The sequence below is a fragment of the Talpa europaea genome, assembly GCF_964194135.1.
Source record: "Talpa europaea genome assembly, chromosome: 7".
Taxonomy (NCBI): Eukaryota; Metazoa; Chordata; class Mammalia; order Eulipotyphla; family Talpidae; genus Talpa; species Talpa europaea.
In genome coordinates, this window is record NC_140074.1 from 70,009,192 (window position 1) to 70,035,065 (window position 25,874).

Genomic DNA, 25,874 nt, shown 5'->3' on the forward strand with positions numbered 1-25,874 from the left:
CTTTCACTTTAAAAAAAAAAAGGCGATAGTAAAAAGCTTTAATAATAGACTGCATGTGTTTTTATAGGCAACCAATTAGCAGATTAATGAACCATTTAACTTTCTTTACTTAAAACCAGTATCCCAGATGAAAACCAAATGTATCCTCTTATACTGACCAAATAACTAAGTACAAATGAAGTCAACGGTGAAACCCATTAGCATGCTGCGTTGTTTGTCAATAAAAGAAGCCCTCCCCCGCCCCGAGCCCTGGCCCCTGGCCCACATAGATAAATGATTGTGCACTGCGTGATGATACCATTCAGTGAGAACTTTGGTTCATGCAGTCGGCTGCCACAGAGGTGGCACTCAAAACCTGCAGCCCCGGCACCCAAAGTCAGGCAGTGGCAGTGCTCAGGGCATCAGCCGTGCTCCTTCCACAACACCAGGTGAATACTGTGGTCAGGCATGCTGGTAGCAAAGACCAAGCCCGTGTCATTGTGCCCATCCAGTCCATTCAGCCAGGACGCTTCGCCTGCCAGGAAGCTTGAGCCTCGCTTTGATTTCCTGTACTCTGGAAGAGGCCAGCGGCTAATCAGGGTCTCTGTCCTCAAGTCCATGATGTACAGGTAGCGGTTGTCAAACAGCAGGGCAAAGACATCTCCAAAGCCAAGCAAGGCCAAGTTTGCTATCTCAGGAGTCTTGATGACCCTACAAGGATGAGAGTTCAGAAACATGAGCCAGAAGGTAACTTTGCTTCTGTTTCAGTTAATGTAATCTTTTCTGTAAACATTTAAAACCAATACAAATGGAAACTTACATGTTATAAAGTACTGTTACTTGAATAAGAAACTATTAAAATAAGTAAAAAAGAAAACCTATAAAATGTTCAAGCAAATTTAGAGTTAAATGGAAGGTTCTGATGAAAGGGAAATATGAGACCAAAAAGTTCAGTCTACCAAAAAATGTGGAGGAGGAGGAGAAGGGTCCTTCGTAATGATGTGTCATCACAGGCATCTAAGGACAAAGGCAGTGTCAGATGTACATTTACAAATGCATGAATGTCCATCCAGGTTGAAAAGACTCTTCCAGATGATCTCAGTTAACAGTCTCATTTCTAACATGTGAAAACTGAAGTCCAACCAGGGTAAATACTTAAAGTATTCACAACTATTCAGTTATCAGTAAGACTAGAATGTTAAGATTCAAGTCTTACCACCAGGTAAAAAGATGTATTCATCGACTCTTAGAATACTGTCTTAGGGGAACCTCCTAGAGGCTAGAACAAAAACTAAAAACCAAGAGACGCGAGCGCTACTACTGTATTAAACACGTAACATTTCTAAAAATAGTAGAAGCGGGCCTCCCTGGTGGCGCAGCGTTGAGTGCTGGGTTGCGAGGCTGCCCACAGCCTCTGCAGCACTGGTTCGATTCCCGGCTGCTCCCTGGCCACCGGGGGAGGGTCCCACATGGCAGACCTCTCCTGCTGCCCACTGCTCCCCTCAGCAGTGTACTTCGGTCCTTCTGCCTGCTCTGCTCCCTGCTCTGGCTCTGGTGAATTCTCTCACCCTCCTGCGCTTCTGACTGTACCCAGTGCTTGTATAAATAAATAAATAATATATATATATTAAAAAAAAAAGTGCCTGGATATTTGTAAAAAAAAAATAATAATAAAAATAAAAATAAATAAAAATAGTAGAAGCTGAAGATAATAAAAGTTTCACAAATAACTCAGAAACATTTATTAATAACAGATTTGTAATTCTGGTTTGCATTTCCCTGATTACAAGTGATGCTGAACATTTTTTCATGCCTGTTGGCCATTAGCATTTCCTTTTTGGAGAAGTTCCTTTTTTAGCTCTTCTGCCCATTTTTTGACTGGATTATTCACTTTGTTTTTGTTGAGACTCTTCAGCTCTTTGTAGATTTTTGTGATCAGTCCTTTATCATTAGTGTTGTGTGCAAAAATTTTCTCCCAGTCAGTGGGGTGTCTGTTTATTTTGGTTACTGTCTCTTTTGCTGTACAGAAGCTCTTTAATTTGATGTAGTCCCAGCTGTTTATCTTTGCCTTTACTATCACTGCTTTGGGTGATGAGTCTTTAAAGATGTTGCTGAGGTGTATGTCATGTAGTGTTTCGCCTATATTTCCTTCTATATATTTTATGGTTCACTAGTAATCAGGGAAAATGCAAATCAAAACTACAATGAGATATCATCTTACACCAGTAAGAATGGCACATATGAAAAAGCTAGCAACAATAAATGTTGGCGAGAATGTGGAGAAAAAGGAACTCTCCTGCACTGCTGGTAGGAGTGCAAACTGGTCCAACCACTATGGAAAGCTGTGTGGAGATTCCTCAATCTGCTAAAGATGGAGCTTCCATATGATCCAGCAATTCCACTCCTAGGTATTTAACCAAAGGTCACACAATCATTAATTCAAAAGGGCACCTTAATTAATGCAAAAGTGCTATGTCTATAGCAGCACTATTTACAATAGCTAAGCTATGGAAACAACCCAAATGCCCAAAAATAGATGACTGGATCAAGAAGATGTGGTACATATACACCATGGAATATTACTCAGCAATCAAAAAAGATAAACTCATGCCATTTGCAGCAACATGGGTGGAGCTGGAAGGGATCATGCTCAGTGAAATAAGCCAGAAAGAAAAATACCAGATGGTCTCACTCATAGCAGGAATTCAGAAAACCTAAATAAGGGACCAGGGAAAAGACTAATTGTAATAAAGTAAAAATCAAAATCAAGAAGCAACTATAAACCAGAGACACACTATAGGGGGCTGGGGAGAAGAGAGTAGAATCAAAACAAGGGGAGTGGGAATTGTATGGGGACTATAACCAAGATGAAAATGCATACATTGTGCAAAAAATGAAAAATGATGTTAAAAAAAAATATAAAATTAAAAAAAAATAGATTTATAAGAAGTTGCTGGCAAAGATTGGGGGAACTGGAGATGCAGCCTTAAACTTCTCAGGTAGGCAGTTCCCAGAACATCACAGTGGCATAGAAAGGAAGACTTAACTAAATAAATAGTAAGAATGAAAAGAATTTCATTAATGTCATCTGCATAATGAAGAAATGTGACAGGAAAATTTGATGTCCTCTTTGAAGACACTAGGAAAAAAGCTACGAGACCAGGGGTACACAGATCCTGCTCTGTGACAAAATGGTTGGGCTCTTTGGGAGGAGAGTTTGGCCTTAGTGTTAACAAGGCAAAATCTACCAACCAGTGTATGTCCCAGAGGTCAAGCAGAACAGCAGGGCCTGCTAACTAAAGCAAGTAAATAGCTGAAGGGTACCAGCTGACGGGGTGGAGGAGAAAAAGAATTGACAAAGATGCGGACACTATATATGATCATCAAAGCGTGTGTGAGAGGACACATTACAAGCGCTAGAGAGAGAACTGGGGTCAAAGGGAATAGTTATGCAGAAGCAGGTTTCAGTCTGACATTCCAAGGGAAGGGGTTTCAGCAGTAAAAAACTGCTCCTCACACTTACCTTGTGCAGAGCTGAACTTTTAAGTCAGACCTGTTGTTCTACGCAACCAGCAGCTCAAGCCAGGAAACACTTCAATCACCCTACTCTCCTTCCTCAAGCCATTCATTCAGCCACCAAGATAGACTGATTTTCCCTCCTAAATTCTTCTTACTTAGTCACTACTGATTGCCACTGCTCTGATCCAAGACATCACCTTTGCCTGCACTACTGTGAACAGTTTTGAACCGGTATACTTGTATCTACTCTTTAAATTAGTTAGTCTCACCCTAAAATCTGATCCTGTTACCACTTTCAAGCCCTTCAATCGCTCTCTACTGTACTCATATCACATGTCCAGTCACACTGGTCTTCTCTCAGCTCCTTCAGTCTCGGGGCTTTTGATCATTTGTCTTAGTCTACGTTGCTCCTCACTGTACACCCACCCCTGGCACTCAAAGTACCCCAAACTATGTTGTTCTTTTCCCAACCATTAAAAAAGGTTTCTAGTAGGTTGTTTATTATCAATCTTCCCTCCTGCTAGTCAGTAATTCTGTGAGTTTGGCATGTATTTTTGCTGGTTCGCAGTGTACAGCATGATGCCTAACATGAGGGAGAGGCTCAGTAAATACCTGCTAATGAATAAAACAGTAATGTAAATAAAAATTCCTACATAAGGGACTCAAAGGAAACTGGGTGAAATAGCAAGATCATCTAGTGAGTTCTCTATCATTAATGGAAAGCAGGAAATAACCGAAATCTTAGAAACCTGGATGGCTAGAGAAGAGGACTTATGCCTGGTGAAGATGTGCTGATTCCAAAGATTGAATATATTGCAGATAGAACACAGATATTGACAGATTCACAGACCCCTTTAACTTTGATTACTTTAGAACTGTAAACAGTCAGCCTTGCTGTGCAGCCTGGGCCCTGATCCCAAATACTCCTGTCCGAGATCATGTAGCTTAGGAGATTACAGAGTATCTTAGATTTACTGAGCAACATGCTGTCATTTATGCTTTGCTTATTTTCAATTAGCTTCAAAGCTTCAGTGGCCCTAACCAGTCCTAGCAACTGAGATCACAGAATATGTACTATAGTTTCAAAAGAGGCTAGTATATTTGTGTTTGGGAGGGAAAAGCAAGAGATAAAATAGCTCTCTGTCAAAGGAAAAATCTGAACCCAGCACTTCCTAGCAGCAAGTACCCCTGGTTTAGTGCCTAAAATTAAGTATCTAAACACCAAAACCTAACAAAACTTTAATTTGGGACTCTGGGGTTTTTTCTTAAGTTCCTGAATTCTGGAGTCTTTTCCTAAGTTCCTTCTCTGTGACTTGCTGGTACCTTAAGCATATGCCCGTGGGATGATCCACTCACAAAGGGAAGGAGGGAAGGTGAGGAGAGAGGAAGGAAGGGAGTAAGAGAAGGAGGGAGACTAGACTAAGGTGAGCTGTGGGATGTTGAACCAAGACCCCGCCACTCCCTTGACTTCACTTTCCCAACAGATAAAACGGAGATCTTGAACGAATGTTTTCTAGGATCTGTTAAGTCTTGTTCAGAGTAAAATTATCAATCATTTCTAGAAATGAATGGACAATCTCTCCTAAGTGGCCAAATCTACAGATAAAATTAGGCATGATGACAGGTCACATCTGTCCTGAAACAATGTGGCTTGTGTTTGCTGAAGTCAGACACAAAATGAAGAAAATTCGAAAGATCACAGGCTTTACACTCCAGAGGCGTTCTGATTCTGGACGCATGTGCTGTAAAATCTGTGTAAACTACTTTCTAGAAGTGATAGTTCAGTAATCCAACTGGTTAGTAAGTATAGGTCTGACTCCAGGAAGATATAAATGGGGTTGTAACCTATGACCAAAGAGAGAGGGCCCATTAATGTCCAGTTAGTCTGATCAGCTCCCATACAAGTTAATCTCCAGTAGTCATGCATAAAAACAATGAAGAAAAGGTTCAAGTTTCTGTTCTCTCCTCAACTAACATTTCCTGAACCAGGGGTGGAGTACTAATACCGTTACTATTAATAAATGTTTCTCAAAAAATACAGTGGGGGGAAATTTATAGATCGCTCAGGTCCTATGCTAGGTTTCATTATTTTTTATTTAATCTTCATTTTACAGGAGACACAGAGAAGTTAAGAAACTTGCATAAAAAGCTCAGAAGAGATGGTGCCAGTTCTCAAACCAAGGTTAATCACCAAAGTAAGTTATTGGCTTCCATTATCTAACACTATGCTACTAGATACTGCCACTCTCCAAAAGGGGTTGATGGTATGCACTGAATCACAAAACTATTTATCCACAGACCTCTTCTTATTTCTTTGAGAGAAGCCTTGCAAAGCTGTATTTTTCTCTGAGTACCTGTCTTTTTACTAGTCAAAAGAAGGCAACTCAGCCCTCAATGAATAATTTCAACTGACTAGAAGAACTTAAAATATCAGAAGCAGAGATCTTAAAGATCTTCTCCTCTAAGCCCATCACTGTCCAGAAAAGCATGTTAAATCCTGAAAGGGGCAGTGACTCATCAAGTAAAGGGAGAGATCAGAACCTAGATCTTCTGTCTCCTAAGTTCTAGTATACAACTCTAATTTACTGTCTCTAAAACATTTCTGTGTGAGATTTTCACAATATGTAATCCTGTTTATTAATGATGTAGGAAACATTTCCCAAAAGCAAATTATCTAAATATTTAGTCTTGCCTTTACTATTAAACTTCAACAGACTTAAAAGGTAAAGGCCTGAGGAAACATTACCTGAGAATATCATAACTGGCAAAGTCCCACTGATAGAGACCCAGTGCTGAACTACAGACGATGTATTTGCCATCAAAATGAAGTCTTGGCTGCAGGCAGATACTTCTATCCTCAGAAACAGACAATGTCTTTAAACACTTGCAGTTGATTTCTCTCCCAATTGGCCAAATCTACAGATATAAGAAAATTAGGAATTAGTTTTAATTCTTATTCTAAAACAATGTGGTTTGTGTTCGGTGAAATCAAACTCAAAGTGAAGAAAACCAGAAAGATCACAGGCTTTACACTCCAGAACTTGGTTTCAAGTTCTGATTCTGAGTGTGCGTGCTGTGTAATCTTGTGTAAACTGCTTAACTTCCTTGAATTTCAGACCCTGCAATAAAGATAGTAATACCTACCACATGGTTTAGAAGACTGCACATGAGAGCGCTCTGTAAACCTTTTACAAATTGTTTTTATAACAAGTAAATGTTTATGTTTTCATGGTTTAAATCCACAAATTAGGAAGGGAAGGAGATATGTATCTTAAGAAAACATAGGAATGCATGAAAGATAGATTTCTGTGGATTTTTTTTATCTTCTTTATAAATCAGGGGGTAAGAAACTCCCAGAACGAAACACAACAAATTCTCCTTATAATGGGTTTAAGATCCCTTAGGCTCAGACATTACTGGCTCCCTTGAAATAATCAAGTTTATCTATACTATTTGAGTTATCTTGTATTTGTCAGTTTTTCATTGACGAGACAAATTAACAAGAAAAACCTCACCTTGATCTCATATTTGTCTGCACTTAAGAGGATGTAGTCACCAGGGCTGTGCAAAAGAGACTTGACTTTGCACTTCTGCAAAACCACCTAGGAATATAAATATCCATGTTACAGAAAGATCCTTTTAGTGCTGTTCCTACATTGCTTTATTGTTTAAATTAAAATATGAAAAAGAACTGGAAATGATATAGTATGCTAAAATAGTTATGCTATAACTATGATCAAATTAATCTCTACTAATAGGTTTACTATAACCACATTCTCTAAATTATCAGCAGGGATCTAAGTGTCTCATGCTGGCAGCACTTCATCATAGTGAGTCTGGAAGGAAACATTAGGACTGGTTTTTAAAATTATAAAATATGTCTTTATAGGAAATGTGAGGAACAGGAAAGAAAAAGATCCACAAACACAGTAGTGGAGCAAATAAACAGTTCCTCAGCTCTCAGTGTCAGGTAGAAATGACCCCAATTTTCGCACGCCTGCACGTGCATTATAAAGGAAATACGACTTTAGAATTATCTGCTAGATTTGGATTTTGCAACCTTGGGCAAGACCATCTAACCTGATTCTGTTTCCTCATCTTTAAATAGCAAATGAGGCATCTGTTACCTCACATAACAGCAGTGAAAATGCAAGTGTTAATAATAATGGTAATAAGCAAGTTTCCATTAGCACTGTTGTAAACATTATGTTTTAGTTATCTTTGTAATAAACCAGCATAAAAAGTGAGAGGGAGGCCAGGCTCACTCATTCAGATGCCTGAGTTGCAACCTGCTACTGTCAGGCATGTTGCTGGGTGTTGTCCCATCACCTCATTTAATATTTACAGGGACATTTAGCAGATGAGGAAACTCAGGCCCTAAAGGGAGGAGGAATCACTTGTACAAGACACAACAATCAATGTCCTGGCCCCAAGTCCACTTTTTGACACAACATGAAATTTTCTTATACAATTTTTCTATTTTGATACTAAATACTCAACAGGCACAATCCAGAATTTTTAAACACTGAGGTCAAACACATACAACATAAAATGGACTCTCTTAATCATTTTTAAATGTACAATGCAGTAGTATTATTGATCTCACAGACGGCTCCCCTTTTTTACTCTGCCTATTTCAGAAAGACACAATCACCCACACAACCTAAAACCCGCTAGTCATCTATGATTCTTCTTCTTAGTTCCCCAAGAGACAGCAAGTTCAGACGTGCCCTTCACTTTCTTTATTGCCAACAAAGTCTAAGCCATCTTTTGCTTAGACCATTGCAAAAGCCTCCATACCCACACTATATCCATTTGTCCATTTTTCACTCAGCAATTACTTTCTAAAGACATAAATTATTTAAGACCCTCGCTCAAAACTTGTCAATTTTTTCTACTACACTTATGATACCCAAAATCCTTCAGGTGGCCTAGAAAAGTGCACTAGCTGCTACCTTTCCCATACCTCCTTTAGCTCTTGCCCAGCTCCAATGTCTTGTTCCCAGGTCACCTGTTGTTCTAGGCTCCTTCCTGCTCCAGGACCTGTACATATACTGCACCCTCTGAAACATTCCACTTTATACAGTCACCTCCAATTTCTCCTCTACATTTTGTTTGTTCTCAGAAAGCTTTTTTTCCTGAATGAATCAGACACCTTCTTGAACTTTCTCATGGGACACTGATAACTATTTTCCCATGGGACTAACATAACAGTCAGGCCTGGGTCTGTCCTGCTTACTCCTGTATCCTCAATCTCTTACAAAATGTCATGGTTAGCTCAAGAAAACTACTTCTACATGGCATCTCCCTTATTAATACTGCATTTGAGCCTCACAGCAATCTTTTGAAAACTAGAAAGTATCATCGTAATATTCTTTACAAGATCTTGTATATTTTCCTTTGTTCTACCTTTCATAAACATTAGTTTCTTTTTCAAAATGAAATTGCTTTTGGGCCTCCCCGGTGGCGCAGCGGTTGAGCGCTGGGTTGTGAAGCTGCCCGTAGCCTCTGCAGCGCCGGTTCGATCCCCGGCTGCTCCCCAGCCACCGGAGGAGGGTCCCACATGGTGCCAGACCTCTCCTGCCGCCCGCTGCTCCCCTCAGCAGTGTACCTCGGCCCCTCTGCCTGCTCTGCTCCCCGCTCTGGTTCTGGTGAATTCTCTCACCCGCCCGTGCTTCTGACTGTACCCAGTGCTTGTATAAATAAATAAATAAATCTTAAAAAAAAAAAAAAATTAAAAAAAAAAATGAAATTGCTTTTTTTAAAAAAAAAAAAAATATTTATTTATTTATTTATTATTTATACAAGCACTGGGTACACTCAGAAGCGCGGGAGGGTGAATTCACCAGAGCCAGAGCAGGGAGCAGAGCAGGTAGAAGGACCGAAGTACACTGCTGAGGGGAGCAGGGGGAGGCAGGAGAGATCTGCGCGCCATGTGGGACCCTCCTCCGGTGGCCGGGGAGCAGCCGGGGATTGAACCGGCGCCACAGAGGCTGCGGGCAGCTTCGCAACCCAGCGCTCAACCACTGTGCCACCGGGGAAGCCCTGAAAATTGCTTTTCTGATTAAAAAAGAACTGTTTTCCCCAAAGAGAAAAATTGCCCCACAATTCTACAAGAAATGTTCAACACTTTAGTACATACATACATTCAGACATGAGTACCATACTCGACATAGTTTATTGTACGTAACCTTTTAATTTGCCCCCTGCACCCACCTAATGCATCTTTCCATGTCCATAAGTCACACACTGCTAAACTACTTACCAAGTATCTTTGACATGCTGGTGACCTGCACACCATAATGCTTTATGGTGGCACTATGTTCTAGCTTATGGCTCACCTACCACTTACAGGGCAGCATCGACCATCTTCCACCACCTTCCCACCTTCTAATCCACCCCACCCCCACCCAAAGTCTGCCACGGAGAAGTTTCTTTTGGTAAGTCTTCCTACCTTGGTGACCCATTCCGTGTGCCCGGTGAGCGTGTTGAGGCACGTCCCAGCAGATAAAGCCCACACTTTCACAGTGAAGTCTGCAGAGCCACTCACCAAGATATCCAGTTCATCATTGTAGTCAACGCTAAACACTAGTGTATATAACATACACACAGTTAAAACATGTCTCTAAGGGTCTTCTACAACAGTTTAATAACTTTTATTATCCTAAGCTGCCCAATCCTATTGTGTAATTGCTCAATCGGAGCGACACTAAGAGTGGGGCTCCTCCACTAGCAATTTTATGATTAAAAAATAAACTCATTTCATAATTTTAGTTATTATTCTATCTCTTGTACCTGTACTAATTTAAGAGTGAGACAAAACTTGTGTTGGAGAGAATGGCAGCATAAGGCTGCCTGCCTCATGCTATACACAACTTATCTAACTAATGCAGGAGAAACAACATAGGTGGCCCTTCTCAGATTTACACTGAGATAAAACATCAGGACTATAAGCTGCAAAACAGTGCCCATATTCAAGAAAAGCCAGTGTAATGAAGAAAAACAAAATGAAAACAAGGATCTCAAAGGTCAGACCAAAGCAATTCACTCATAACAGTGTGTGTTTCTTTACCCACGAGCACCTAACAGTGCCTGAGTATAGCAAGTACTAAAAAAAAATGTCTGCCAAGCTCTAAAGGAACTGGGGCCCAGAAACGAAGATACTGGTTTTCTCTTTAAAGAATCTGGTCTAAGTGATGGATGCACCAGGAAGTAAAAAAACAAAAACAAAAACAAAAAGTATACCTCTTCCTAGGGAAATACCAAGGAGAATGTCTGACAAGGGTTATCAGGGAGGACTTCAGTGAAGAGGTGGTTTTGGAGATGGGCCCTGAAGGTTGAGTAGAATTCATCAAGAAAAGACAGTATTGCAGATAGAGGGAATGAGCAGCAAAGGCATGAAATTAGGCAAAGTCACAGCAATGTCCAGAGAACAATCAGGAGAAAACTTTTTAAAGCAGGGCTCTCCAAGTTGATTATATATAAAATCATCTGGAAGTCAGGGTACATCCTGACACAGCGGAATATTGTACTCTGTTTAATATTATAAGTCTCATGCTAAATTATGTATCCTCCAATATTAATTTCTACAAGCTAATGGTAGCAGATAGCAGACTGAAGAAAAATGTATAGGATGACAAACAAAAAGGAAATAAAACAACTGTTCTTAGCAATTAAACAGCAAGATTTGCTTCACAGACTTACTGGGCAACGAACTCAGGACATAAGGATAAAAAAGGATTCTGATCCTTCTGGAGCTTAAAGCTTGGTGGGGAAACGACATTGTCATATTTACTTGTATAATGAGTGTTATGATGGAAATACAGGTTACTGGAAAACTTACAGCAGAGGGACTCAACCTGTTTAGGGAGTCCAGGAAGGTTGCTCATCATATATGATGCTTAAAAGCACAGTCTGATTCTCAGTAGCTAACACAGTGGGGAAGGAGGGAGCTGCTGGGCAAGAGGCAAGGACACAGTCCAACATGATTTCTGCACAAAACTTCAAAACACAACACAGCAAAAGCAGCAGCTCAGGTCTCAAGGATACATTCAAAGTAAGACTGTTGTAAAATTATAGGGAAATAGGTATCGTTTTTTTTTTTATCTTATCTCCAGGCAGTGGCTTGTTTTGTCATTCAAGCTCTAATATGATATCATCTGTATCAATTATCTGTATCATCTGTATTATCTGTATCATCTGCACAATCTTGGAACCACTGTCACTCCAAAGGATTTTCATTACTGTTTCTGCAATAAAGTGAACTGAGTTTATAAGTACAGGACTTACTCAGTTTGGAGGAATGGAATCTGATAAAAGCACAGGGAACATTAGTAACAGTCTGACAGGATACAAATGAAATAGAAGCAAAGGAGAACTGCCCCCTCACAGCTTAAGGGTACACAGAAGAGTTTTTAAATGGGTCAAGGAAAAACAAAATTAGGGAAAAATTCCCAAATAATAACTTTAGAATAAAGAGACCAACTAAGTGACTGAGAAGGGGAAAGGCAGGGTAAACTAAAAGAAACAAAACAAAACAAACAAGGAATCACATTCATGGTTCAAGACTTTAAGAGGTTAAAGCAACTGTTGAAACCCTTGAAAGAGAGCAACCCACCCGCCCCCGTGTGCCCCCTGAAGTGTTGGGTCCTGGCTCCGGAACTCCATTCCCAGCAGGCCACAGTGTTGTCAAAGGAGCCTGTCACAAGCTTCTGCTCATCAAATTTCACCGCTGCACAAGTGTGGGTCTGGATGCCATAAACGCACTGCCCTGTGCTCACATCCCACAGTTTTGCAGACAAATCATCTGACCCTTCAAGGGAAAAAACAGGGAGGTTAATAACAGCATGGGACTGAACCCAAGATTTTTGGTTTAGTCTTTTCCCCTTAATTTTCCAGGCTACAGAAGTTTATATTAAAGCATTCCCTGGTGCTTTCACTTACAAAATTTCATAAATCTTTGCCTATCATGAGTTCTCTGATTTGAGCTTGATATGATAGATATTACCTATGGCCACATGGATACACTTGCATTCTGGTCCATTACCCAGCAAACCTGAGCAACTAAAGAATACTGACTAATAAAGCTGTCTGCTGGAATACACAGGTCAAAGATAAGCCTCAGGTCATGGGTTAACTTCTACAATGGCTGACTGGTTTCTTGAGCTATCTTGAAATTTGTGAGAGAGTATCAAAGAAAACAGGGATAAATTATTCCCAAACAGTCACAAGAACTCAATAAAGAGCATGTGAGTCTCTTGTGATTCTGAAAAGATTTCTGCTGGTGATGAAAAAATATGTTTATTGTAATTCAGGACTTTGCATTAATCACAAATAAAATTGCAATGATTAACTCACGTCTAATAACTTACCTTGACAAAAGTAATAATAAGGAAAGGAAAAGACATTTTGAGGACACAATGCTAGGAAAATACCAGATGGCTAGTTTTCAAAAAGCTGAAATGACTAAATAAAACCAGCTATAATTCTACCTTTACTGGTTGCTCAAGAGTCACTCTTTAAGACAATGGAAAAACAGTTATTATGTGTTAAGAGTTAGAGCATGAATTTCAACCTGGGCAAACCACACTAGAGCATACTAAAGTAAGAGTATACTTGTCACTTTACTAAGTAGGAACTCAGTGTCTCTTTCTATAGAATGAGGAGTGGGACTTGGCTGGTGGTTTCACGGGCAGTGAGGCATCAGAATTTCCTGGGGACATTTACCAAAACACACATGCAAAGTCCTGCCTGCTGAGATTCTAATTCAGAATATGGGAGGTGGGGTCCACACATAACAGAGTTTGCCAGTTAATTCCAATGCACAGGCAGTATTTTCAGGATAGACTAGAATACTGCTATCCAACAGAAATACAATGCAAACCACTTATGTAATTAAAATTTTTGTAATATATACTTCAAGAAGTAAAAAGAGGGCCTCCCTGGAGGTGCAGGGGTTAAAGTTTCAGCACTATCAAGCTATCACCAGCTACTGTAACGTGAGTTCGATCTCCAGCCAGAGAGCTACCCACATGGTGCAAAAGACCTCTCCTGTCTGGCCCACTGCTCCCCTCAGCAGTATATTTCAGTATATTCACTCTGTTTCTGGTGAATGCCTCACTCCCGCACCTCTGGCCTATACCCAGTTCTTGTATGCATAAATAAATAAAAATAAATCTTTAAAAAAAAAAGTAAAATGAAAATTTAATATATTTTATTTAAGTCAATATCAAAAATTATCTCAAAATTACTAATGAAATATTTAATCTCCTAAATCTCTGAAATCCAGTGATTATTTACATTCCTCTTATCAACTTGGATAGTCACATCTCAATTGCTCAAAAGCCATATGTGGCTCCTATTATAGACAGCACAGGTCCAGAGAGTACTCTCAACCTAGGCATTTTGGATGTTATTTCTAAGGAACTAAAGCAGAAAAAGAAATCATTTTAGGTCCTAACTGACTGGTTCTGAAAGTGTTCATCTGGGGTCTCGCTCCTCCTTCCTATACTTATAGAACTTCTGTGTAAGGCAGGCCTCCTGCTCTTGGCTGCCAAGTCTAACTGGGAAGACAGAAGAGCTAAAAAGTAACAGTAATTTGCACAGTAAGTAGTTGTCCAAACTAACTAAACTAGTCTATGTAGGAAAACACTGGGCCATTCAGTTTTATACCCTAAAGAAACATGAGAAAACAATCAGTTTGAGTTCCATTTTATAGTTGACTGACTGTTCAGCCTTTAGGAGCCATTATTCTCTGCTTCTTTTTGGCTTTATGTCCACCTTCCCTGCAGACTCCTATTTGCTGCACTAACTAGCCTAAAGAGGCCATTAGTGACACAGCCTAGGATAGAAGAGAGGTGACTCAAAAAATGTACACTATTATTTTTCATTATGTGAAAGAAAAAAGTCTCAATTCAGAAAATAGGGTGAGAACGATACTTGAACAAAAAAAACTAGTCATGGGTATGTAATTAAGGTAAACAGAAAAACAAGCTGTAACCCAAATGGATTGACTATCTTAGGATAAGCTTAAATATTTAACTGGTAGAATCAGATCTCAGCTCTCAACGGCTCTGTGAGGCATTTAACTCTGCACACCAGTGCCTCTTCAAGACAGGCAATTCTCATTGCCCTTAAAACTGCCCTCATCTAGGTTTCCTTGCCTTTCTTCCTCTAAAAACACTCTTCAAGAGTCCAACCTAGGCTCTATTCTTTTTCCTCTCTACATCACCCTTTATTTTTTTTTTTAGATAATAAATTTTATTGTTATATTCCCCATACAATTGCAGCCCCCCCATTCTGACCCCAATCCCTCCCCTCCCGCCCCCGCCCCCCTAAAAGTGTCTCTGGTTCATAGTTTTTTGTTGATTTTGATTTTCACTTTCTTATAGTTATTCATTTTCCTGGTCCCTTATTTAAGTTTTCTAGATTCCTGCTATGAGTGAGACCATCCGGTATTTTTCTTTTTCTTTTTGGCTTATTTCGCTGAGCATGATCCCTTCCAGCGCCATCCATGTTGCTGCAAATTGCATGTGTTTATCTTTTTTGAATGCTGAGTAATATTCCATGGTATATATGTACCACATCTTCTTGATCCAGTCATCTATTTTTGGGCATTTGGGTTGTTTCCAAAGCTTAGCTATTGTAAACAGTGCTGCTATAAACATAGGGGTGCAGGTGTTCTTTGGAATTGATGTTTCTGTGTCCTTTGGGTAAATACCTAGGAGTGGAATTGCTGGATCATATGGAAGCTCTATGTTTAGTAGGTCCAGAAATCTCCACACAGCTTTCCACAGTGGTTGGACCAGTTTGCACTCCCACCAACAGTGCAGAAGAGTTCCTTTTTCTCCACACCCTCGCCAACATTTGTTGTTGCTAGTTTTTTTAATATGTGCCATTCTCATTGGTGTAAGATGGTATCTCATGGTAGTTTTGATTTGCATTTCCCTGATGACAAGTGATCTACATCACCCTTTAAAATTTAACTGCTACAGTCACAGCTGTGATGTGACTAACTCCTGAATCGTTCTCTCTAGTCCTGAGCGCTCTCCAAAAGCTCTGATCCCTCTGCATTCCCTGATATTTATGAGAATCTCCACTGACACATCCAGCTGAATTCAGTACAATCCCAAATTGTACTTCATCTACCTCTCAATTTAATCCCTTCATTTTCTATTTTTGTTACCAGTACTACAATCTTCCCAGGCATACACACAACTAGGAATCTCAGCCAATTTTTAAAAGCTCCCTTTTCCATAACACACACTCAATCACCTACCAAATCCTATCAATTCTATTACAATGGCTGCCTTCCATTCAAGTGCTCCTTTAGCCTAAATCTAGACCTATTTACTTTCACCTAAATTGCTACAGGCTAATAATTTAATTTGGAAGTTCTGGATTTGTCTGTGTCAGAGGGCCTCAATAGTAGCATTATCTCCTAACGGAGTATTTTAAAAGTTTGTAGGGGTGGTTTCAGTTGTCATAATGATTGCGCGTGGGGTACATTACTGGCATCTACTTGGCAGAAGCCAGGAATCCTAGACATTTCTGCAATGTTTAAGAAAGTACACAGAAGAACTGCCTTGCATTTTGCATAACATTTTTGCAAGTTCTGCCAGATATTCCTAAGTGAAAAACTTATTCTTAGTTATCTGAGCCTAAAGCTTGTTTTACAAAGCATATTTGCAGTTTCTATTTTGAATTTTCTGAGTATAACTACCAGGTAAATTGGGGAAAGCATGCTTTGTGGGAAACATTAAAGAGTTTTCTTCACCATCTGAGATCATGTCACTGACAGTATCTGTGAAACAAACATAACATTCTGCACTTGGAGCTGTCATGCTCAAGATGACAATACACAGGTGTGAACATCTGGTTACTGTCTTCTAGTACAGCAATGCTTGAGTACTATATGCTTAATGTGAAACAGTTCTCTTGTTTCTCTTCTGGCTCAGTGTTCTGGCATTATATTGATTTTAAAAATATGTGTAATAAGCTATTTCTAGGAATTTTATTTCAAAGTAAGAGAATACTGTTACCATGTCCTATTAAAAAAAAAAAGAGAGAGAACCTGGATCTAGCACAAATAAGAAACACTGCTGCTCTATTTGAAGCAGAAAGCTCTGATCCTGGTCGTTGTTTTGCTCAGAAATCTTTCAAAAGTTTTTTCTTACTTTCCTATAAAAAAAAACTATCCAGATTCATGGTCCAGTATTTCAGGCCTCACAATACACCCCAAGCCTATTTCTTTAGAGCATATACTAAGAGTCTCTTGAGTCCCTACTGATATCATAAGAGTACAACTAAGGTCAGTTTGAATTTTTTTTCCTGCCCACATACTCCAGGCTTAGCTCTTTCCATACCTTTGCTAATGCTGAGCTTCCCTACTGGATAGTTCTTACTCTGTATCTCATCTCTCTAAAATCTACCCACTCTTCAAGACTTAACATGAACACTGCTCAATTAACCCAAATAAAAATCGCTCCTTCCTTTGAACAATTACATGTTCTTTTTTCTCATGTAATTCGAGTAGATCACTTGAGAATACCTTAAAAAAAAAAAAAAAGCTCATTTTTCTTAAATATAAGCCAGAGGTCACAATATGACACTTTGCAGTTTATATAGCATACAACTACATTAAAAATTTTGAATCCTACTTAAAAAAAAAAAAAATCAGGGTATTCTATAGAGCTCTAGATTTGGAGCTTCTCTTAAAAAGCCAGATCTGACACCTCTGAGCCTGAACCCCATAATGCAATAATTCACTACACTGCAGCAGCAGCTACTCTCTCTAGAAGGCAAGAGTTTTCCAACTAGCTAAGAGTCCAGAGGGAGATTTACCTAATCAAATTACTTTCCCAATCCCAGTGTGTGTGACTGTTGTGGAAAGAAGTGTTTTAATTCATCCATGAATGCCCTACCATTTGTCATTCTCACAGTAGGCATTTAATAAATAAATGTCTACTGAACCGCACAAAGTACAATAGTTTCCTTCTTAGCATTTCAGAAATAAGCAGAAGGATAGCTACGGTTCTCTGTACTGTGCTAATTTTTAGCATTAGCCACCAACCTTTTTGGTGATATTATTGTATTGTCTGCTCAGGGGTTAAGTAAGAGTCACTGTACACATTTATTGCCAAATTCACCATAGTGAAAACAGAAGCTTTTAAGTAACAAGACAACAGAAATACATGTTTAATTCTATAACAAGTACTTCTCTCACTAATAACAATTCTAAGGAAGCTTGTACTAGAAAATTAAACTAACACTCTGAATCATTTTCAGTAGACAGAGCATAATTTTCAATATGCAAACCTGATGAATTCAATGGGGGAGGGGGGAGAATAACAGAGCATACAGGCCCACCCAGAGAATCTTAAAATGAAACACTGAATCCACAGTTATGTAGATACTAACTTTCCAGGTAGTTAGAGAGTTCAATGAACATCCCATTCACTTCTTCTCCAAGTAATGAATACGTATTACTGTATATTGAAAGTGCAGTTTGATGAGAAGTTTATTTTTTATTTAATTTTTTAGAAAAATTTATTTATTCATGCATATAAGAACAGGGGTACAGGTCAGATGTGCAGGAGGGTGAGAAAATTCACCAGAGACAGCATGGGGAACAGAACAGGCAGACTGACTGAAATACACTGCTGAGGGGAGCAGCAGCAGGTGAGACAGGAGAGGTCTGCTGCACCATGTGGGTATCTCCAAGGCTGGCCAGCCAGGATTGAACCCACACTGCAGAGGCTGCAGACAGCTTCACAGCACTGTGCAAAACCACCTGCGCCACCAGGGAGGTCCGAGAGAAATTTTTTTAAAAGTTAGAAGTGGTTCTGAAAATGAGTCAACTGCCAGTGTTTACTTAAGTGTGAATGAGCACCAAACTCAAAGGCATGTTAATCTTTAAAAAACTCCTTTTAAAAAAGCTGCTGACTTCGAGGCAGGAGGACATGGAAAAGTCATTAGCACATGGGGAAAGTACCTCAAGGTATAAAAGAAGAGATGTTGTTCCAGTAATCAGTAATGAAAGCATGGAATAACATCAAATGACAAAACCATGAAATGCCTTAAATTTAATGTTTATAAAGAGTCTAGCATTTCAGAGAACATATAATCAGAAGAGAAAATTACATCCGCAATGAATAAAGACACATAATTTTAAAACGATCTTGAGAAATCATGTATCTCTCAAGCACTAAAATTATTAAAATTGAGTTTGGTGAGATTCTGAGGGAGAAGCAGGTAGTTTAAGACATTGATGGATGTGGCATCAATTCAATTCAATCTATCTGGGGAAAAAAACACTAAAAGGAACTATAAAATAATTCATACTTCTGGATCAGGTGATTCTACTTTGAGATTTTTGCCCCAAATAATTAATTCAAGGGAAAAAAAATGCAAGTAAAAATATTCATAAAAATACAAACAACCCGAGCACGCAATAATATGGCTAAATAATGATGAATTTACAAAAAGTAACAGCATGTACTATAAAAAAATGACATGTATGTAGCTTAGGTAATCCTCCAATGTTTACTACAAATTATACTGGATGAAGAAAGAACAGCAAGTATCCTATACACTCTGTACATAATGGAAGTGAACTGGCATTGGAGTCATTGATTAGAACTGCTCAGAGGTGGTCTGAACATTGCCTAAGAATTCTCTACAATGTCTGCAAAAATATATTGCCAAAATGTAGGAACTAATTACAATAATATGTGGAAACACATGCTTACACACATTAACACACTATAATTGGATAATACATACAATTCTCAATCTTAATGATTATTAGATTTGTTACACAAAATTACTTAATTCTCTAGTTTTAAAATATCCAATCATCATCATTCTTATGGCCAAACTTTAACTAACTTCTAATTTCTCTTAAAATCCTAAGTTTTTAGAGCACAAAATACCTCCCATCCCAAATTTTACAAAGAAACACAGAGAGGTTAAGTAATTTCTCAAAACTGATCTACTATACCAATTTTTCAGTTGTTTTTTTTTTTCTAACCAAAAATCATTGTAGCTAGGAAGAAAAAAAAAAAAAAAAAATCACCCAGCATGGAGGATTGTATGTGGATGAAAAGCACAGAAAAAAAAGTTCTGAGTTATAATGTTTAAAAGAAATGTCTATGGCTTTCTTCACATTAAATTTTACAAAAATGATTGTCTTCTCTAGAGGAAATAAGATAAAGGGGGGAAAACGACTCAAGGCTGGGGGGAGGAAATGCAATTACCAATATCTCAAGTAATTAAAACTTGCCATTCTCCAGCCTGAACAGTTTGTTCTCTTTTTAATATAATACCATATGAAATGCAAAAATCAAGAAAAGCGAGTTCCAGAATCTCTTACCTGTACAGAGAAGTCCATCTTTGTAGTAAAGTGCATACACTCTGGCACTGTGTCCAATTAATGATGAGGTCTCAAAGGCTTCATGGTCCTCCAGTTGCTTCATTCTCAAAATAGCCTTCAAATAAACCTTCTTCCAGTGCAAAGCGTCCTGATCAGAATCATCTATCTGCCAGCCCAAATTTTTACATGCAGTCTGCCACACCTCTGTACAGGCACTTATCACCTTATTCCACTGTTTAGAGACGAGGCAGCATGTGAGTAAAGTCTGAGGATCGAGCCATTTTAACAAATAAAAACTGAGCTCCAGGGGAAGGAGTTTGAGGAAGTCCCGCTTGAGGAGAGTCTCCAGGTTATTGGAGAGATGCCTGAGCTGGACTGCCCCACTCAGGCTAATCAGGTGATCCAGAGTTTCATTTTTCTGCAAGTCCGTCAGAGAAAGAAATGTAACAGAAATGTTATCAAGCCATGTCTCAAAGTCCTTTCTCTCCATAAGGTTATGGAAAAATTTACCTGTGGCACATCAAAATATTGTATTAGTTCTGCTCAAAAAGACCGTTCAAACAAGACTGCTAATAAACGAAGTATTAAAAATTAGTGTAAAATACTTGGCATTGCAATTTTACACTTAGTTACAACATTACAACTTTACAGTTAACATAGTGTATGTATCTGAAAATTTCCATGCACACAAAAGAAAATACATTTGAGAAAACATACTCTAACAAATCATGATCTCGGAAACATAAGTTACTGAAACTTATGTTGGTATGTGTGACTTGCTTCTTTAGCAGTCTAGCACATGCTCCATGCATCTTTACAGTAAAAAATAAACAAAGTATTCACTCACTCATTATGGAACAGTGTACGCAATATATTATAACCCTCAGCCCCATCAAAACCATCATAACAGAATTTCCTTAATACACTCCATTTGGGCACTAAAATCACAAAAGCACCAGGATGTGACAACCAGAAAGCAAGTCTCTGGAGCAGTAACCTGAGACATCATGGTTACTTGGTTAGTTATCATGCTAGGCACAATGTGACCTGTTACCAAACCACATTAACTGACTACTGGCTTTTCAACAGAGGTTCAGGCCAACAGATTTGGGGAAGAAAAATAGGCAGACGTAAAAAGTTATGTAGCTTAGGTATTCTGGTTCTCCAATTCCTTTATGGAACTGTCTGTTAGTATATGAATTACCAAAGGCCTTATTTGGCCTTACAGGCTGTTATTATAAGCCTCATATAAGCTGAAGATTAACTCTTAACCATGTGTCCCAGACAGCCATGAGAGTCCTGGAAGCCTGCATAAATAAGACAAATTAGTATTCCTGATGCTTACAGAACTCCAAAACCAACCAAAGAACCATATATCATCTTTTCCACTTTGCAGGTGTGCAGTTACAGTTCAGAGAAGGCAAGTGAGTTGCCTACAGTCAACAATGCAGCAGAATGGATTGGAGGTCAGCGCTCTCCAGATCAGTACTCTCCAACCACACTGAACTGTCTCCCCTGAAGCCAGCTACGACCAGGAGAGTCACACCCTGGTGATAAGATCTGGGGGCACTATGCCTATAGGATTACGCTCCTTTCCCCATCACAAGAATGACAAATTGCTTTAGGGCTAACTAGGGAAAAAATGTGCACAAATCTAACATTGCATACTGTCAACTCAGTTAATAATGAGGATTAAAGTAATGAAAAATAAACAAAAAACAAAGCAAATACTTTATTTTTCCCAGGACTGGGTATAAGTTGACAAATGTTAGTGCTGGGTGACAGATACATACTGGTTTATTATTCTCTTTATAGTCATATGTTTACACATTTCATGATTAAGAAAAAAAAATTCCTCTGACCTGGTAACTCAGTTTCTCACAAATTATCATAGAGATTATGATTTTTTTCCTCCAAAATAATGTGGAGGAAAATAAATTCCTTTCATATATGTCATACACATCAGGTCTACACAAAAAGTCAGATCTTACATTCCAACTCTGTTAATGTAAGGTAAGGAAAAATTATTTTCATTCATTTCCCAAGATCGAATTTGGGAATGTTACTGAACAAAAAGCAGTAAAAGTAACCTAATCTTTTCTAATCACATCACTGACTGTCTAACAGTTTTGGTTTTTGGAACAGTGAATGGACTTTAAAAATAATACTCTTGAGGGTCTCCCTGGTGGCAACAGGGGTTAAAGACACAGCACTATCAAGCTACAGCTAGCCACTGTAACATGAGTTTGATCCCCCGCCAGGGAGCTAGCCCACATGGTGCAGCAGATCTCTCTTGTCTCCCCGCTGCTCCCCTCAGCAGTGTATTTCAGTAGATCTGCCTGTTCTGTTCCCTACTCTGTCGCTGGTGAATCACCCCCACCTTGGCCCACACCCCAGTTCTTGTGTGCATAAATAAATAAATAAAAATAAAAAAATAATACCCTTGAAGCCTCCAGTTTGTGCTAGGTTGAATTTATTAAAGATTTAGCTGGTTGCCAAAATAATCAGTTCACCAAACATTTTGTCAACTTAATTCAAGTTAACAAATCTTCCCTTTTCTCTGACTCCTAACCATCCTCTACATATGACATTCTGCCATATTTTTACTTTTAAAGAGTTTACTCACCAGATAACAATCCTTTTCCCTGGTCAGTCACACAATGTCACAACTGCTAAATAATTAATACTGCCCAATTAAAAACATACTCCAAAACATCTACCCAGGAATCATTTTTACAGTGAAATGAGTGGGGAGAGAGGCTTCCTCCCAAGCCTCCCGCTCCCCCTACCCTCACACAGAGTATGTCACACATCTGTTGCTGAAATGCTTACATTTAGGTAAGCTGAACCATTACTTAAATGGCTACAAAGCAAATTTATACTGCCCATGAAAAATTATCAGGTTTCCACGATTCATAAATAACTAAGAGAAATCCTACAACATGCCAAATTAATGTGCCCTTGACACCACAGAAGATTATAACACAAACCTTCCAAGAAACATCTTTTTTTTAAAAAAAAAAAAAGTCATTTTTGATATTTAGACTTCTAAGTCCTGCAGGATTTTGTTCCCCAAACTGAACTCCTTATGAGGCTGTTTTCCAGTTATTCATCTCTGATTGTCATGATATAGGAAACTTTTAAAAATAAAGCAGAACCCATTAACTCAGCTGAAAGCACTATTAAAAAAAACACCAGTCTTTACTTTTCTAAAAAAAAAACCAACAAACTTTGGAGGAAACTTCCGTAAGATCACAGGTCTAATCTGGACTTTTTTAGCCTTTAGGAGTATCACATACAGGCAGCACAAGGCCCCAAGGGGAAAATTTCAGGAAGTAGGATTTCAATTCAGCTAAGGAGGAGATTTTATTTATTTTTATTTTTATTTTTTTAAAGTCCTCTCAGTTATTTTTATTTTTATTTTTTTCGGTGGGACCCTCGCCGGCGGCCGGGGAATGAACCGGCACTGCGGAGGCTGCAGGCAGCCTCTCAGCCCAGCGCTCAAATGCTGCGCCATCAGGGGAGGCCCAGGAGGAGCTTTTAAATCAGAGCTTTCCAATAATGGAACAGCCACTTTCAGAGTAGTCAGATTCCCATTACTGGGAACAGTCAAGGGCAGCTGAAAACAGAGGCAGAACAAAGTAAATGATAATGCTTTGGAGTCAATCAAATCTTTCACCAATTCAGCCACTTCCTATGTGATCAAGGCCATGTTCAATTAACTTTTAAGCTTCAGTTCAGTCATCTGTAAAACAGAAGCTATCTCTCACCTTGAGGGTAGTGAAAATCAGAAATGTAGCACAGAGCATAGTCTAGGGTAACTCATATGGTATTTTTTGTTAGTTTTGTTACTAGGAATACCTAGCAGAAAAGTTTTTACTGGCACTTGGCTGGAAAGGATATGACCACAACATCCCTTCCAGCTCTATGATATTATCACAAAGTTTCTCTTAAAATGGCTTAAAATATCTGGAAGACTTAAGCCTTCAAAATTACTAGTTTAATTTTTTAATTAAGGGCAGTTATTTTCCTGAAGCAGTAACTTCCCATTAGCGCATTTTTCTCTGCACCCTCACTCCTATGTCTTACCCTTTTTGCCCCACTTCAAACCAAACATACTTGCCCTCCTGCCTTCAATATTAACAATCACACAAATGAGCAAATGGGTAGTGTAATGAAGACCCTTTAACTGGGAGATGAGAGACCTGAGTTTGGTCTCTGGTTCTATCATTAACTCCCTATGTTCCCTTAGGCAACTCCCATTTGGGGCTGGTTTTAAAGACGAAGGTACTATACTTCACAAACATTTCCTCCCTGATTTTCACAATCTCATGGAAGATATCAGTATTACTGCCCTTAACTAACAAACCACTAAATTTACCACCCAAGAGGTACAGTGACTGACCAAGGGGTCCCACACGAAGTAGCAGGCTCAACATGTTGCCAAGTCCCCAGTCACCTCAAGCAAAACTAAACCCATAACCCCAGGTCTTGTTAAAGACAGGACAATTCTGGATAAAACATAATGAATTTTCCTCTCCTCCACCAAGACCTGTCCTGATCAAGAGTGAAAGCTTACATTTTCATTCTCATTCTGTCTCTCTCTCTCTTTCTCTCAAACTTACATATGCATATAGCATCTTTTGAAGTAACACTGGTTGCCTCCAGAGAAAACTGGAGCGCTAAGGAATAGTGGAAGGGCTCCTTTTTAAATTTAAAACCACGTACATATACTATCTATTTTTTAAACGACTTTAATTTTAAGATGGGTAAAAACAGCTTTGAAAGCGTACAAATGATGCTTATAAAATACTGGTTCCGCACCTCCACCTGTTACTGTGATTCTGGGCAAATAACTTCACCTATCTCAAGGCCAGTTTCCTTGTAAGACTAACCACGACCAGCATTACCGCAAAGGTTTTCGTTTGGATTAAATAAGATAACGCACGTCAGCGTTTAGTTCCGTACCAGGCACACTGTAAGCCTACAAAAATGCCAGGTATCATCATCATTTCGTACTGATACTGTTATCTGTATTTTAAGCAGTACCCCACTTACACACCTGTTTCCATAGCATACCCACAATTATGGGGCAGCCCCTCATGTTAACACAGCGCTCTGCACTTCATAAACCACTCTCCACCCTACCTCATCTTTCAGACTCATGGCAGCCGAGACATCATTGTTTTCTCATTTCGCAGCTAAGGAAACTGAGGCACTAGAAGGAAGTTACTAAGACTCCATTTTTCCATCTCTAAAACCAACTCCAGATCCCTTGAACCCGTTCGTCTCTCCCGGGTACCCTGCTCCCGGAGCCGTGTTCCGCGCGGCACTGACCTGAGCGAGCGCCCCGGGGCCCGGGACCTCGCGCCGGGCTCACACCGACTAGGCGCGCTCGGGCCGCCAGAGCTTCGCAGCGGCCGGGTCCGCTCCGTAGCCATGGCGCCTGCAGAGACAGAAAGACGAACAGCCGGAGAGGAGACAGGTCAGCCAAGGCGCCGGTGCACGAGAACCCGCTCCCCAGCCCCACCCCGCTTCATCTACAGACCTGGACCAGCGGCCGCCGCTCCCGGTCCGCAAGCTCACCGGGGAGCGGCTTCCGGCGCTGCCTGCGTCATCTCCGCGCGTCCATCCGCCCGCGGCGCCCAGCGGACGCGGCTGCACTTCCGGCCCCCGCCTGGAGGGGAAGCGGCGGGCGGGGGAGCGCGCGCGGCGGCGCATGCCCAGTGCGGTGCTCGCGCCCTCAGTTTGGTGGCAGCCGCAGCGCGCATGGGATAAAGGCGCTCCTCCAGTATGATCTTGCCTCAGCTCTGCAGGACTTTCTCTTACTGTCCTCACTTTACCGAGGAGGGGGAAGAGAAGAGGCTTGCACAATCGCAGGATCGTCGCTGCCTAGGCCAGAGAGGCGAAGCGCTGAACAAAGCGCGGGGCGCAAGGCGCGGAGCTGGCGAGGGCCCCCGGGGGGCAGCGACGGGGCCCCACCTTCCCAGGGCCCAGCGGTAGG

General features: G+C 39.9%; 1 protein-coding gene across 2 annotated transcripts; it reads right to left on the bottom strand.

The window, feature by feature from the left end:
- Positions 1 to 401: 401 nt before the first annotated feature.
- FBXW2 (F-box and WD repeat domain containing 2) lies at positions 402 to 25,468 on the bottom strand (the record flags this gene model as incomplete). 2 transcript variants are annotated; one of them, XM_084236981.1, is made up of 8 exons in its annotated part: positions 25,415 to 25,468; positions 25,208 to 25,316; positions 19,871 to 20,380; positions 12,116 to 12,310; positions 9,953 to 10,086; positions 7,014 to 7,100; positions 6,245 to 6,414; positions 402 to 690 (listed from the first exon to the last, which is right to left on the bottom strand). In XM_084236981.1, the coding sequence occupies exons 3-8, from the start codon at positions 20,358 to 20,360 to the stop codon at positions 402 to 404; spliced, it is 1,365 nt and encodes a 454-aa protein (XP_084093107.1). In that variant the 5' UTR covers positions 20,361 to 20,380; positions 25,208 to 25,316; positions 25,415 to 25,468. The 2 variants fall into 2 exon arrangements, with proteins under 2 accessions (XP_084093107.1, XP_084093108.1); XM_084236982.1 differs by lacking the exons at positions 25,208 to 25,316; positions 25,415 to 25,468 and adding an exon at positions 24,933 to 25,000.
- Positions 25,469 to 25,874: the final 406 nt, after the last annotated feature.